Below are 17,345 nucleotides of genomic sequence, written 5' to 3'. Positions count from 1 at the left end.
CTGAAAATCAACTGCATTTCAAAATATATCCAGAAACAATGAAAGCCGAATCAAGATGGAAAAATCTAAATAGAACGAAAAATTAATTTTTGTTTAGGAGATACAACTACATATAGCGAATAAATCAATGAAGTTTTGACATATCTCGTGTCCTATGCAAGCTGTTATCCGGCTTGGGGAAACTAGCGGAAGACCTCCGGAATTTCTCCAGCTTGAAGCTCCGGAATTTCTCTGGCTTTCTCCCACTTAGAGTCAACAGAGATCTCCGTAATTTCTTACATTTTCGCCAAAATCTGCTTAATTGTTGGCTTAAATTTCTCCAGTTATCAAATTAGACCGTCGGCATAGATCGGCCAAAAGCTTATTCCAAACGTACTTTGTTGGTGAGAGATCTGACGATTTAGCTAGCCAATGAAATGTTTGATAATCAAGAAGACAGGTATAAGTTAAAGCAATATATAGGCATATGTGCATTTCCTGTGTTAGATATCTCCGGACCTTACTAACTTGCTAATTGTTTCGCGTCGAATTTTCCGGAAGAATACCTCGAGCAGAATTTCGATGGTCCCCACCCTTCTTTTCCCATCAGCATCCTCTCAAAAGAAATTTCAGTTTACCGTGCATTTTGAGTACCCCTTGCCGTTCAGATGCTATATGTTTATAAACATTCACACCTTCTTCGGATTCGAACCCAGGCCTATCATTACTGTAGTCAGCGTCACTATTCACTATACCCTCTGGTGACTTGAGCAGGAAGACATTCAGCAGAAATCATATGCGGCTGGGCATTATGCTGTTGAAATGTAAACTCGGGAGGCCTCGAAAGGAAGGCTGACACAAAAAGGGGTCACGTCATTACTGTAGGTCTATCATTACTGTATTCACCATACCCTCTGGATGACTTGAGCAGGAAGACATTCAGCAGAAATCATATGCGGCTGGGCATTATGCTGTTGAAATGTAAACTCGGAAGGCCTCGAAAGGAAGGCTGACACAAAAAGGGTCACGTCATTACTGTAGGCCTATCATTACTGTATTCACCATACCCTCTGGATGACTTGAGCAGGAAGACATTCAGCAGAAATCATATGCGGCTGGGCATTATGCTGTTGAAATGTAAACTCGGGAGGCCTCAAAAGGAAGGCTGCCACAACAAAGGGTATGTGCTGTAAGGATGTCACGGATAACATCGAAAAGGATCCGATTATCAAATGAAATGGCATTCCAAACTATAATTTTTTTGCTGACTGGCAACAGCCAAGTCAGTGTTCTGCTGCCGTCCAGGACGTCTGACACGTCATGGCTCCGTTAAAAGCGGTATTCATAGCTGAACACAATTCTATTCAAATCTCTGGCATTGCAGGTCGAACGAGTACGGCATCAATGCAAACGCACTTGTAGGTGTGCAAATGTGAGGAGTAGACAGGGCCATGGGCACTGCAAGCTCAGACCTTTTAGCATCGCCTATCAAAGATCCTTATGACCACTCGTGTCCCGACTATAAGACTAATCTTTGATAATGACGAAGCAGATGCTCTATAAATCGCTCTATCTTTATGCTCTGTCGCATTTGTAAATCGACAGCTGAGCTCTTGACGTTGTGCTTTGCCGTGGTTTAAATATTCCTGCCAACATGATGGCAACGTTCCATCTCTCCGTACTCAAATATTGAGCCATTCTTGGGGTCGGTTGTATCTAATTACGCTGCTTCATTTAGGCTGAATGCATTTCTTTTCTCAACTGTAATATATGCTTATACTGTGTACAAGCCCGTTTGCAAGGCATTGGCACAGTCAAGCGAATAGAGGAAATTATACTATAATGGAATTTATAACCTAAATACTACTATGATATTACTGCGTTCATTCTGGAATTAAATGTTACCTTGGCAGTATTTTGCAGAGCTCCAGAGATTTCCATATGCATTCATTAAAGAAAAAATGTCCTGAGTGCATTCTGTAAAGGAGATCTTGTGAAACTATGGTCTCGAAATGGAATTTTTTCTCTTTTATACACCGTCCAGATATTCAGTTGCGATGTTCTGCAGCTTCAGCTACTCCTTCATTAGCTGCTAAAATTTAATCATTTGCATCGTGGATCGAAAGTTATTTCGCGTACGAAATTTTGTCACAACCAGATCATTCATCTTTGCTACATAGTTGTTCTTCCTCTTTCTTGTCTTCTAGAGTATATTTATCTTCATTAAAAGATAAAAATCTCATACCGATACAATTTATTCATTGTAAACCCCAAAAATTAAAATGTTCGTAAAATTTATTATCGTCCTAACGAAACCATATTTTAAACAATACACCGTACGTTAAAAACCGCTAAAGAGTTTACTTATAAAATTGCCATCATGTTGGCAGGAATATTTAAACCACGGCAAAGCACAACGTCAAGAGCTCAGCTGTCGATTTACAAATGCGACAGAACATGAAGATAGAGCGGTTTATACAGCATCTGCTACGTCATTATCAAAGATTAGTCTTATAATCGAGACAACAGTGGTCATAAGGATCTTTGATGATACCCAGATTTTTGTATTATTCCTGTTTTACAGATTTTTCTTACGTACCATTGTTTTAGCAGCCGGCATAATCGCAAGTTCGTTCCAATAAAATTTATGTATTAAGAATATTTTTGATCTTATTGCGTACCTTCCTATATGATCATATATGATCATATAGGATCAGGCATATATGATCAACAATGTCTTGGTAGTTTCCAAGAGATATTACTTTTAACTTTTAGCCCGCCTTATTAAAATCCGTGAGTTTAAAAAACGTTTTTTTTTCCACGATCGTACACAAAATATTTTTCCTAATAAATTGAACATAAAATATTTTATAATTTTTTTAAATTTTTATAAACAGCTAAGAACTTATGAAAGAGATATATCCGGGATGTTTTTGAGTCACGTTAAAGTTTTAGGTATGGATTTCAATGTTCAATCCCTGTTTCAAATTCATAAATGTCAGTATAGCATGCAGCATACATTGATTTACTTATTTGAAAACTCCCTTAAAATAATCGAACATCTCATCTTTACCACTTTCATATATATTAACTTTGATATGTTTAAGGTTTATTTTATGCTTTCCTCCATTACTGCTTTTCTTCTAAGTGGTAAATGTAAAACCTAATACCTAATTTTGAGTATTCCTGCAACAAAAATCACATACAGTAAGACCCCGCTTAACGCGGGGGATACGTTCCATCGAAGTAGAGCGAGGCTATCTTAACATGTAAATAATGGGGTTAGGGAAAGACGGATAAAAAATGGTTAGGCATTAAATTTAATAATGTTTTTTTTAATAAAAATAAAATCAAACATTTATTTCTTACAAAAATAAAAACAATATAAACGCATATACTTTTAAAAACAAATAAAATTCTCAGTCAGATCATTCAGTCTATTCTGGGTTTCCAATTTTCTGCCTTTTTGTCAAGAAGGCATTATGATAGCTTGGCTTAATGGCATATTGCGTTCAATTTCGTCGTCAATCCATATAGACAGTCGTTTTTCCATTTCCTCTATAATGTTATTTCTAGAACGGGTAATTCTAGTTGCAGAGCTCGACGTAGTTGCAGTTGCCGATGACAGTATTTTTTCTTTATTCTTAAGAATTGTCCTTATTGTTGAAGTTGCCAAAATCAATGCAGCACTAATTTGAGATTGACGTTCCCCAGAATCTAATCTTCTAATCACTTTCATTTGAGTTTCCAGTGAAATGCTTTTTCTGGTTGCTTTCTTTTCTTGTGTTTTACTCGTATTATCACCCATGATAAAAACTAAAGATCATACATACTATTTGTCACTGTATTATTAATCGTTATAGTATTATATATCAAATTTACAATAATGTCAACAAATGTTGTTTCAAATGATAAAAAGCAAGAAACACAACTACACTGTTTCGGATATGTTATTTGGAAACCTAGCGCTGCGCACAATTTCGGAGAATCCCCGGGTTGAAATAAAAGAGCGCTAAACCGAAACAGCGTTAAACGAAACAGCGTTAAGCGGGGTCTTACTGTATATCCTTCAACACGTTTTAAGACTTTCAGCTGTTTCAGATACCAGTTTAAGAACGTTTACATACCCATAAGCCGCGAAAAGTGATAATCTGAATACAAATAATTGTGCGTTCAGTATACAAATCGACTTAGCATGAAACATTCATCAATTCCTTAACGATATTTTTTTTTATTTAGCATCTTTCTAAACTGATCATTTTTAATATTGAAATTCATAATCTACAAATAAACAATTATAATTACTCACAAATATTTTTATATAGGTTTATTACTGCACGATCTTACCGAGAGCTGTGGAAAGCATCATTAGAATCACCGCCAGAATACAGGATTTGAATTCTATCATCAGCAAGAATAATTTGACATCATTGGAGCAGTCTGATGCGAAGATCAGTGCCATTCTCAGCGAATTAGCAACGAATGACAATAGCCAAAAATTTTATCAAGCCATGGATACTTGGTATTTTCACCCAAAGGACGTTAAAAGTGAAAAGACTTATTTGAGTCGAACCCATCACATGCGTATTTATATATCTGTTGACGGGAATTGGAATGAGAGTGCCGTAAATTTCACGTACGAAGAAGTGGAATACAGTAAGTAAAGTAATATTTTACAATAAGATATATTTAGTGCTCTTAGTTAAACTAAATTACTGCTTATGCCACTTAACATAATACCGACTTTGGCAGCAAATTAGCAGCTCAGTGTCGAAGTAAAGTTGCACTGACTTGCCGAAATACAGATGTAGATGGCGTTGCCCAATAATCTAGAAGCGCTTAGCAAAAATCAGGTAAAATGAGCATGAGCGATTATGAATAGCTCTCTGCAACGTCCCATAAATACTCGATTAGGTTAGTGTCTGGAGTAATTCATGTGAATGACTCGAAATCAATGTTATACTCTAGTCTATTCATCGCTAACTGGGCTTGTTAAGTAAAGTACTCTCTTGTTGAATAAAGTAGTTGGTTTGGTTTGGTTTTATTAGATTATGGCAAAGCTATTTGCCTTAAGGGAGGAATGCCTTCGTGGAGGACTTTCTAAAGAAAACTGGCTCGTATACACGTTACACATGGGGAAAACCACGAAAATGCCCATGCAGCCAGCCCGTTCGCGGGATTCGAACCTCGGACCGAACTACCAGTGTTCAGCGACGTTACCGCTCGGCCGCTGGTGGGCCGAGTAAAGCAGTTGAAATGTGTGAATCTTGTTAGGAAAAATACATGTAAAAAATGATGGAATTGATTGTCCAGTCGTGGAAGTGATTGGATTTTACGTAACTTGAACCAACGATGTAAGTCTAAGAGATATCACAGGTCTGCCCAATCAACTGTAAGGCATTCATCATCATGCCCGTAATCAAGCTAATTAATAGGATTCAATAGCTGCGTGAAAGCTGCCTAATTTGGCTTAATAGGAATTCAAAATCTTATTCTCCCGATCTTGAGTAGGCGAAACGCGTTTTTTTATGAATTATTGATTGTTGTATGGAGAGACTCTAAATCCCCTTGAAACGTCGGGATCTTTCTAAAGAACCAGCAATGAATCTTATGTTTATCCTACTGCTTTATTTTTCCACAATAGTGCTTTCAAATCTTAGCTTTCAAAAATTCTTTCTTAATCGCCAATTGTTACCACAATAGCACACATTTGCATTCTAAATTTCACTGATGTCTCTGAGGTGCAAATTATGTTACAATTTGAATAATTTATCTTCCATCTACACTAATGAATATGGGGATAACACAGCAATTTAAATTTATATCATTTTTATGTATAAAAGAATATATACGAATACCATTCAGTGAAAAACATGGTCTATAAAGCGAATTCGTTCTTAACATATTTGATGTAGCCACCACATGATATCCTTGTTAAATTATACATAATCTTTACTACATTTTATTTAAACTTACTTCCTCAAATTTTATTAGAAATATATTTCTCTTTCAATTAATTCAATTATCACTTTGCGGTAAAGCAAAAATACATAAAACTCAAAGCATCTTCATTAAAAATTGCAAAATACAAAAAACAAAAACATAAAACAGCAAATACAGTTAAAAACACTTTAAAAAAAGCAATTACTATAAATAAAATTAGAGTTTCTAAGCGAAAAAAGCAATTCGGCCAATGGGTTGGAAGACAGATTTTCCGGTTCTCAAAATTGAAAGTTACTTCTGGTCCCACCTGGAAAAAAGACACAGTAATTGGTGCACTAGTTCACTTAATTCACTGTTTTACTAAGAATTTCAAATTCTTTCACATATTACATTTTTGATACAATACCAAATTCAGACCAACTATTAACTTCTTAGTTTAAAATGTTGAGGTGTTTCTTGCTCCTATAACGGACGATACGTTTTTCCTTCTAGATTTTTTTCAAATAAACGGCTAATCCTATCAATCAGAATAGACTGTATTATGCAACAATCAATGCTTAACTCTAACAGAATTCTCAATAAGGAACTAACGTGATACTTACAGTCCTGGTTTAACGAACTGATTTTACTTTCTGCATAATCTTTTATAATTTACAGAGGGTTTCAGCATAGTACGGAATGACTCCGAAGGTGAGATGACGCCATGGGTGAGGACAAATGCCAATACCTATCGGCCAAATAGCGTCATGCTTTTGCAGCTGAGGTCACCCCCTGATATGAAAGTGAGCAGTATTCTAATTACCTTAAATTACCTGGAGATAGATCAGCAAGTTGGAGAGTATCTTCTCATTGGATCGGGTACGTTAGAAAAAATTTACAGATATCATAAACTATCTATTTATCTATATATATATATATATATATATACATTATATATATATATGTAATAATAAAATTCCATAGTCAAGAATACACTTAAAATTCTAACTGTATGTTCTTTTCATTTTTAATGGCGACGGTCTCTTATTTGAAAGTACGTGGAATTAAATCCACAGCCCCGTAGACAAGTTGTTTTTCCCGCCTTTTCTACACGTACAGTTTTAGAATGTTCTGGAACTATTTAAAGCGAACTGGATTGGCTGACGAGGCTGACGTCATTTCTTGGAAGCTCCGCCTTTCTAGAGACTATAAAAGGACTCGCAAAAGAATATCGGGGCTTTTTCTTAAATGTCACGATGCAGTAAGCTTCATACAAAAAGTTATTAGTAATTCTTTTTATTTACTCCGGTTATCTGATTTTGTAACTGCTATTTCTCCTGAATAATAATAAATGGATCCTGTTTTTTAAACTTATCGTCTGATAATTTAAGCTACGACTAAAGCTACTACATCACTTATATATATATACATTTATATACAGGGTGATTCTAAATTGTTTTTACAAATTAAGAGGGGTGATAGTACTCATGCAAATAAGCAATAATTACCATAGAACATAGGGTCGCACTCCACTCTGAGAGGCAGAAAAGAGGAATATTAGAATTCCGACCTGAACTTACAACAGTGTTAGGAAAGCGAATGAACGAGACCAAAAGACAATCAGTTTAGTGAAAAACCACAGAGAGTGCAGAAAACGGATAAAACCGATAAAACGGATTAATTAGTAGATAATTAACTTGTTGCAATCGTTTGCGAGGTTGAGACCTTACAAAGATGTTCATCTGAGAGTTTGCCATCAAAATCAGCTCGAATTAACACTCGAATGCCAAGTTTTTGGTTTTATCCGTTGTGTGCACTCTCTGCGAATTTGTCACTAAACTGATTGTGCAACTTTTGGTCTCGTTCATTCGCTCTCCCAACACCGTTGTAAGTTCAAGTTGGAATTCTAACATACCTCTTTTCTGCCTCTCAGAGTGGAATGCGACCTTTTGTGTTCTTTGGTAATTATTGCTCATTTGGATCAGTACTATTAACCCTCTTAATCTGTAAAAACAATTTAGAATCACCCTGTATATATATATATATATATATATATATATATGTTGGTGTGTGTGTGTATGTGATAAAAAATTTTAAAAAGACGTAGTAAATGTTAATGGCGTAGAACGTATATTCATACTGAAAAGGAAACTTGGCAGCCGAGGCGGTTTAAATTCCATTTTTATTTAAATTGACATCTGTAGCCACAGTTCACTTGGCACTCTAATTTTTCCTATTTCCAGGAACATTTACATTTTTGATACTATTACGTTAGGAAGAGATCACAACGAAATTGCATCCATGTAGCACAAAGGTTCAGGCTAAAAGTGCGCATTTATCCAATATGGAAGATCGCCAAGAGGATGGTTGTGGTTTAGGTCAGACAGGTTTCAGTTCTGGAAATTTTGAGTTTAGGTTCTGAATCAGCTGTATCATAAGCGTTACGCAGGCCATCTGGCGTAGATTTATCTAGTGATGGTGCTGTCCAGAAATGTTATTAATTTTTTTGGAATAAAAATGAAATAACCAAATTAAAAAACAGAAATTAAAATTACTAAATTAAACCATAAAGCTCATTTATATTATTTTATCTTACATATTCCCCCTCTTCAAAGAGGAAAAGGCTTGGCGACATAAAGCCTTTTTAGAAGAGAGCATTAAATCATTAGCGGAAAAGGGAAACAGAACTGTGGAAATAATTCTTTTAAGGTATCTGCCAACGTTCGGAGTACTTTTTTTTTAAAACAGAGAATTCTGATGAAATATATATTTATTTAGTCAAAATATGATATCAAATCATGAAAATAGGTAAATGTTTAGGAATATTTTCATAAATTTTTGAAATATATGCAATTTTATGCACATTTTTAGGAGAATTTAACACTTACGTTAAATGTCGTATATTTTTTCCCACAGCATATATTTCAATTTTATTTATATTGTATACTACTACAACACTCATCTGTGTTATGAGCTAAAATGTTTATGATATTTCTAAAATTTATTAAAATATGTGTAATTACATGAAAAAACACAGTTTTTTGTAAAATATTTCTTATCGTTTTATATAGAAATACTTATAAAACAATCAACTTAATAAATATAACTTAGATTGTAGCTTAAAACCTAGTAAATAATATAGAAAACACTCTAGTGAAATTTAATAGAGATACCGTTAGAACATTTTGAGTAATTACATTTCTTGTATGTAAAAACACTAGAAAAATTAGTTTTTCAGAAAACGCATTTAAAGATTTCACATTAACAGAAAAACTGTTCTGTTGTATTTACACACTTAAAATTCTCCACATTTGTACATCACACCCTCCATATCTTTATACTTAAGTAATTTTGATTTCCTATTTGATTTTAATTTTTTTTCTGGCTATTTTCGAAATGAGCGACGAATGAATTTTCGAGTTCTTTATTCTTTCGTTATCAATTCCAAAGTAATTTTTAATCATTTCTTGTTCAATTGATATGCCTAAATGTTCAAACACAGGAAGTAATCCAAGATACCCTGAATTAAAAATTAAAACGGCTATATATGCACCCAGCAACATAATCTTTATACCTAATCACAATGTTGCCAAACCCAGTTAAAAAACCGCAATGTTGCCAGTCCCAGTTCAAAGATTTAAGGCAAATAATTATTGCCAGAAACAAAAAAAAAGTACCCAGAATTAAAATGAAATGTTTTAGCACAATTTTACACACAAACAGTTAAAAAAAAACACGGATAACAACATTGTTTACTTTTAAGTTGAGCCTTTTAAATGGCACTTCCGGTCTTTCTGCTTTCACTTCCAGTGCAGTTAATTGGCTATACCTTCTCTTCTAATTATCCCAAACGTAAAAATGAACCATTTTCGGAATCCTACAAAATTGACCTTTCAAATTGGGCAATAAAAAAAAATCGAATTTTTTCGCCGAAATCGTTTTTTTAACGTAGGCAGATACCTTAAATAACAAAATCGTATATGTGATGCAGTTAAAAAAGATGAATTAAAAGGCTGTTACTAAATTAAATTATAAAGCTGGTTTACATACTTTTTATCTTACACACACACATATATATATAGAGAGAGAGAGAGAAAAATTGTATAAAATTAATTAAAATATATTAATGTAGCGCAAAAGTTTGCAAAATTAATTAAATAATTGGCAGCCGAAAACATCCCTATTACCTTCCACTTCTCGAAATTGCTGGAAGACATATGAGGGTCGGTTACAATTACATTTATTCAATTATAATACCAATTACAGTTACCAAAATGTCGCTAAACTGTCGCCACGTTTGGCGGCTTATGGCCATTTCTCGCCAAATTTAGAGATAAAAATTAGTCGCCAAGCTGGCAACATCTCGCCAAGTTACCAAGACAGCCATTTACTTGTGTTAAATGAACTTTCCCTGAAATTTTATTATTCCTGCAGAGCTTCCGGCAGACAGTCTATCAGGTTCTGTGTTCCTCCTTACTTGCTTAGGGAACATTTAACTGTCCTGACTCGGAACAGGGAGCTTACTAAAGCTATGTTCAATAAATTTGGGAAGTAGACAATACACACAGGAAGGGTATACGAAACCCTTTATTTTTCTCTCTTTACAATGATTTCCGGACTTCGGAATACAGAGACCAACCACTTGTGGTCTGAACGTAAGAATATAAAAATATTAACTAAACTCTAACTAAACTAACTTTGGATTAATCAAACAAGTGCCTAACTCCAAGATTGGCCGTATATTAACAAAAAGCCGTATGTAGTACAGAGAACTGCTAACACTACGATACATTTAAAATTATCAAGAGGATTAAACCTCTGGCCTAGAAGGCAACCAGCAACCGAGTAAAACTACTATGGCAAGCGGCCTGCTTCTAGTAACTCCTTCCTCTCTCTTGCTTGGCAAAAAGCCACAACTTAAGTACTTGGCGTTCGCAAGACAAATTTGCATAAATAAGTTAAAAGCTTTTAATTCTGGCCGGAAGTAGAAAATAAGAAGTAATAGTAAAGATTTAAAATAAAATAAACGTTAGTAAAACTTAGGATCCTTACAAGTCTATAATTTATCCTCAAATGAAAGGTGCTAAAAAAATTCGTAACAACTGTAACAGAAAAGCACAAATCAATGTAATGAATCCTAAATTTGGAAAATAAAACTGTAACACAAGTAAATCGATATATAAAACAAAAATAATGAAGAAGTTTCACATAAAATTAAAATTAAATAATAATGATAACTATTTGCCCTTTATCAGGGAAGAATTACCAACAAAGCCACATTCCTGAATTATATCTTAATAAATTGTAAATTTAAGCTAAGACTATTTTAAATTAAAATAAATAAAAATTAAATCAAAATTTAAAGCATTAAAAAATTTAAGAATCTTAAAACTTATACGAAATAGTCAAGAATATCAAATATATTTTTAATGAAAGAAAAATTAATTACTAGAAATCCAAGTTTCTAGACCTTTTTAGAAAAAATATTCTAGATTTTAAATTAATCAGTTTTTCTTATTGTTATATTCTGAATAAAAAGAATCTAATCGAATGCATAATCATAAACAGTACGTTGCAATCAAAATTTTAATAATAATGTTAAGGAATTAGTGACATCTGAACCCATTTTGTTACTGAATGTTTCAAAAAAGTAATAGACGTGTGCTTATATATCTAACCATTTCCTAAATCACAGAGGAGGATAATTTAAAAGCATTTGAAATTTTTTCGTATGAGCATTCCAATAGAAATTTATCAAATTTTTTCATAATTTATAGGTAGCAATCCATTTGAAGGGGCTCCCCCATTATTCATATCCAATGCAGCCAAGATGCAGAACTATCAAGTGAACAACGAAAATGCGTACGTTGTATTCGTAAGCAGATCACCAAGGAAACCTGGCAGAGGCTTCAATATCCATTGGCAGCGTAGTGGTATGCAATTCTAAGCTATGTTCATAAAGACTATTAATCATAATCTAATCATTATTTGGCCATTCAAATTATCATAAATTTTCGGAGATCATTTCATATTATCTGTGCTATTTATAAAGGAAATTTGCCCTTGATCCTTTTTATAATCATTTAAGAATAGGAAAAATTTATTTTTGGTTGGAAACTTTTCTTGAATTAAAACGAGGAAATTCAAATTGTCAGTGGAGAAAGAAAGCAAACCTCTTTCTGCTCATAATTATATTTTCTTTCCTTAGTGTGTGTGTGTGTGTGATTATGGCAAAGCCTCGAGGGCTATCTGCCTAAGGAGAGGGATGCCTTCGTGGAGGACTTTCTAAGGGAAACTGGCTCGTATACACGTTACACATGGGGAAAACCACGAAAACGCCCATGCAGCCAGCCCGTTCGCGGGATTCGAACCTCGGACCGAACTACCAGTGTTCAGCGACTTAACCGCTCGGCCGCTGGTGAGCCCCTTTCCTTCCTTAGTATAATTTCTCAAGTCATTTTGTAGAGACATCAGGTAAATTTTCGAAGCCAGAGAGATGAAAAATTAGCAACCGCCTTCGCCGGGAATCGAACCACGGACCTCTGGAATATCGGACCAGCGTGCTGAACCACTACACCACGAAGGCCCGCTAGGGAAGTGGGAGAAATACCTTATAATTTAATGAAAGTTGTATTTCTGAATAAAATTTATCATTTAACTTAAAGCATTGTAATGAAAATTATAATATTTATTTATGTTGCTTGTGTTTATCAAATTGTATTTGTTTTTTTTAATATATTAGTTAGCGTACTGTAGTTTAAGTTCAATTTTGTTTTTATTTTGGTTTATTTGTGCATTTTACGTAATAATCTAATTGTGTGTTTCAGTTTTATCGAATCTGTGGCAACTTACCTGAGTTTTTGCTTTTTTATTTCGTGTATTTTGCACTAGAGCTCGTAATTTTGAATCGATCAGTGTTTGAATTATAAAGCTTTAAGATTAAATATAATTTGACTTCTAAAAAAAAACTAGTAGAATCTTCTGGACTACCACTTCTTAAACTGTTTTTTACTTTTTAAACTTCTTAAACTGTTCGACAGCAATATTTTTTCGTGACCCCAGATATTGAATATAAAATAAAGATATAAAAATAAATTTTTCCCGTAAATAATTTTTTTGACAAAATGCACAGAAGTAGTTTTAAGATTTCCTTCAAGTATGCAAAACGAATTTAAAAAAATCATGTTTTAATAAGACGATTGTGTTGTTTTACCTAGGATTACGTTTCTCCATACTGGTGTGATAGCAAAGCAAAAATTAAGGCTACTTGTGGTCTGCGCCAACGATTGTATCTTCGAAGCTACAAATGTTACTTTCAATCTAAATGCATCATTAAATATATGAAAAAGCACATTAACCCTTTAAGCGTGTAGCGTTTGCTCCTGCGCGTGCACTGCAGTGGGGACGATGACGAGGTGAGTTCGTCAAGCACGCTTAAAGGGTTAACAAATAAAAAAAATTAAATTTAGACAAAGGTGTACGCGTAGTTCCTCCATACTGATGTGATGGCAAAGCAAACATTAAGGCGCTATTCAAGGTCTGCGCGAATACTTATGTCTTCGAAGCTACAAAAGTTACTATCAATCTAAATGCATCATTAGATAGACAAAAACGCATATTAAAAAATAAAAATAATTAATTTGGACAGAGGGTATACGCATAGTTCTCCCATACTGGCGTGATGGCAAAGCAAAAATTAAGGCCCTATTTGAGGTCTGCGCGAATGTTGAGCCTCAAAACTAGAAACGTTACTATGAAACTAAATGCATCATTAGATAGATGAAAAAGCCCACTAACAAATAAAAAACATTAATTTGTACATAGAGTATACGCATAGTAATGCGTCAAAAATACCTAAATTTCGGTGACGTCGAAGTTCCATGTGCTTTCGCTACCACGTGTGAGTGGCAAGGTCTTTTGGGAGACAATCAATGTGTTGGGGGGGGGTAGTTACTGCATTTTATTTTATTTAACAAAAAATAATTAATAATGAGTTCTAAAAAATACAAATTAAGGCGATCGAAGTAAAGAGAACCAGGATGAAGATACCAGAATGTGCAACAAACAAAAGAAAAACGGAAGAAATGTTTGCAAAAAAAACGTAATTGGCGATACTATGAGAAAACTAAATCAAAATCATTGCTCTCTAAATACTTTGCTGCGGAGAGAAAAGAACATCAACGTAGGTGTAGCGCAGTAACACATGTCTGTTAGGTCAAAATAACACGCCGAATAGCGATTATTAAGTCAAATAAAAAAAATCAGCATTATATTTGCAAATTTCCCGGGCTAGTTTCGATGTTTTGACTACCAGACCATCTTCCTCAACTTCCGAAGTGCAAATATACGAGATAAGATATAGGATAAGATGTGAATGGCTGTACAGGAGTTAAGCTACTGGTGCCATCTATTGATGAACAAGAAAATTAAAACAGAATTTCCTTAAATGCTGAAGATAGAGGGATTTGAATTAGGAAAACTTTTTTAATGTGACACGCCTATATAAAATCTAACTCACCAATGGAAGATGTCCTTTGAATACTTTTGGCTACAGAAAACTGGAAAGTGTGATTTTTTGGACTAACAGTGCTAAAAAACAGAGGACTTCTGCTTTTCCTTTTTGCCTCATATTTGCAACATGTGCCTCATATTCTTTAACGCGAAATCTGAGGGCTCTCTTAGTTTGACCAATGTAAATCAAACACATTGGCAAGAATTCCTGTAAGTACCCCAGGAATTCACATCGGGAATGGGGTCCTTAAGTATGGAATTCGGAATTTCATCTATAGAAGAATAAACGGCTCGAAAGTTAAATTTCTGTAAAATACGGGCAATTTTTCTTATAATCTCCTAAAACAAGACTGTACCTTTTGGTGTGTTGAGATGAGAATCTTTTAACTGCTTGGTTAATAATATTAGGTAAAAAAAGCCCCTGTCAATAGCAACAGTTTTTAAGTAATTTAGTTCTTGATCAAGAGCCAGTTTGAAGGAGCAAACTTGAAGTGCATGGAAAAGAAAGGAATAAAATGAAGCTAACTTCTATTTAGTCGGATGACATGATTTGAAGTTGGTGGAAGGTAAATCGATGAAGGTTTATGGTAAGCAGTAGTACTGAAGCTGGATGTGTTACATGCGACCAAAAAGTCGAGGAACGGAAGAAAATTGGGTGTCTCAAGTTCAAAGGTGAACTGAATAGCAGGATGAATGGAATTCATAATTGAAAGAACTCTTTAGTACATCATCTTTAGTACAATCATCTTTAGTACAATCATCTTTAGTACAATCAAACAGGCTAAAAGTATCGCCTACTTAGCGGAGTCGTAGCTGAAAGTTTAAAGTGTCAAATGATTTTAATTCATAACATTGCACGTAGATATCAGCCAGAATGGGACTAAGAGGGTTTCCCATGGCTAATTCCTCAGTTTGCTTGGATGCTTATTTTGGAAAACAAAATGCGTTTGTTTCAAACAGAGTTAAGTAGGGAAAATTAGCTCATCAATTTCGATCCAAGAGAAATGAAATTCACGAAGTCTGGTTTCTAGACATCTTAATGCATCTTCCAGTGGAACATTGGGGAATAATGATTTTACGTCAAAAAAAAAACAATCGCCTATTCCATCTGTTGCGAATTTTGCTAGCTTATATGCTCTTCCCAAAATTCATAGAAGTGGTATTCCTTTCCGCCCTATTGCATCAAATTTAGGCACTGCCTCGTAACTGTTAGCTAAATATTTAGTTTCTAGATTTTCAACTCTATTAGCTAATAAAATTTGCACCATACAAATTCAGTAATGTTTGTAAAAAAAAGTTAAAAGCATTTCGCCAAGAAATTTGCCTCATGATCAAAATGTCACGAACAGTTGCGCTACATATGTCGTAAACCGAGAGAAAGTCAATACTGACTAATCGCGATAAGGCCTATTTGAAGTCAAAGAGATATTGGGCCCTATATCAAAGCCACGAATAACAATGTAATAGCAACAACTGGTCTAGTACTAAATAAAAAAACATTCTTTATTCAAAGATATTTCTTCACAGAATGGGCAATTACACTGAACTCTTGATTATGTCTGTTATCGGTGTATAGCCACAGCTAATTAATGCACAGGTAGGAGCGGAAAACTGGAAAATACTATTATTTTCCCAATGAACTTTGTTGAAATACAGTTAATGCTCAGGTACTGTGTGTGCTCCATTATAGTTGAGTTCGACAAACAAATTCAAGTTTAATTCGTATCTTTCCTGAATGCCTTATTTCTTGACGGACTCGTTCGTTCCACAGAATAATGCAAATTTCAACGGTAAACAGTTTAATGTAAAAGTAGGTAAAGAGTTTATTATTACTTTCTGTAGATTTAAATGAATTACAAGCAATTCCTGAATTATCAGGATAATATCGGAGACGATGTACACCGTTAATTTAAAACCATTGCTCATCCGGGGCATTTAGACAAAATTGTGAAAGAAGAATAATCAATGTTAGAATTATTATAATTAACAGAAAAAATACCGTTACCAGGAAAAAGATCATGCAGCCACCCGTTCGCTTGGATTCGAACTACAATATTTAACAATCTTAAAAACTTCATTGGAAACGAAGAAACTAAATTATTATTGGTTTTAAAGAGCAATATTTACATCATCTGTTATCCCTACTATTATCTGACGCATTTTTCGTTATTTTTATATTATCTCTAGACAGTTTTGTTTTACGGTGATGGATTGTGACGGTAATTTTTCAGCAATTTACAAATCTTACTTTTGTTTCCACAAGGCTCAACTAATTCCCCTGCGGTAGATAAAGAGTCGACTGTCTTCGAATTGTACTATTTAAAACAGAATTTCACACAAATAATACTGAAATCTCATAAATTTTCCTTCTGAAAAAGTCTATTACATTTGTTTTGGGGAAGTTATGCTAGTATTGTATGCTCTTGGACCTAATTTCTGCAGGCAACATGGTGGCATCCATTAAGGAAATACAAGCCATAGGTCTCCAAGCACTCAAACTAACACTACGAAGTCGGTTCCAAAGACTTGAAACACTGGTATCAGTAGCCTTCAGAAGGTGCTGTTGCAAAACAGTGGTGTTCATACCTCATTTTCTTCTAGCGATTAATATTAAATACCTGTCCTGCTTTTATGTTGTTACCTACTTGCGACCTTCTCTTAATCTTAATTTAACATTTTATAATGGCCGAAAACCAATTCTCGATCTGAAAACGATGCCTAAACACTCCAAAAGGCTTTTCCTACAATCGATGCATTTATCCCACTTTCAAAACGACCGATGACCCTCCAGACTATTGATTTAGGCAAGTCGTGTTATTGATACTTCTTATTAAGAGCTGCAGAGCGTTCAATATCAGTTAGTTATTTCTGATTTCCACCTGTAAGAAGAATGTTACAGGTCTCTTTTCGCTTCGTATTGAAAACGCCTAAGT

The 17,345-nt window shown here is 34.3% G+C and overlaps 1 protein-coding gene and 1 non-coding gene across 5 annotated transcripts in view; one reads left to right on the top strand and one right to left on the bottom strand.

Annotated features, from left to right (window-relative positions):
* LOC118191618 (uncharacterized) overlaps positions 1–17,345 on the top strand; it is a 51,675-nt gene that overhangs the window by 5,693 nt on the left and 28,637 nt on the right. For 3 of the 4 annotated variants that reach the window (XM_035362440.2, XM_035362439.2, XM_035362442.2), the window contains exons 3-5: positions 4,305–4,635; positions 6,580–6,780; positions 11,679–11,834. In XM_035362440.2, coding sequence (XP_035218331.2) covers positions 4,305–4,635; positions 6,580–6,780; positions 11,679–11,834 — 688 coding nt within the window. The remainder of the gene's footprint in view (positions 1–4,304; positions 4,636–6,579; positions 6,781–11,678; positions 11,835–17,345) is intronic. The other variant, XM_035362441.2, reaches the window with a different exon arrangement.
* TRNAI-GAU (transfer RNA isoleucine (anticodon GAU)) lies at positions 12,414–12,487 on the bottom strand. The gene has a single exon. It is a non-coding gene; the product is annotated as a tRNA-Ile (tRNA).

The sequence above is a fragment of the Stegodyphus dumicola genome, chromosome 6 (genome assembly GCF_044657685.1).
Source record: "Stegodyphus dumicola isolate Sdum_Otavi_A_Nest chromosome 6, ASM4465768v1".
Classification (NCBI taxonomy): domain Eukaryota; kingdom Metazoa; phylum Arthropoda; class Arachnida; order Araneae; family Eresidae; genus Stegodyphus; species Stegodyphus dumicola.
This window is presented reverse-complemented; position numbering and strand designations above follow the sequence as displayed.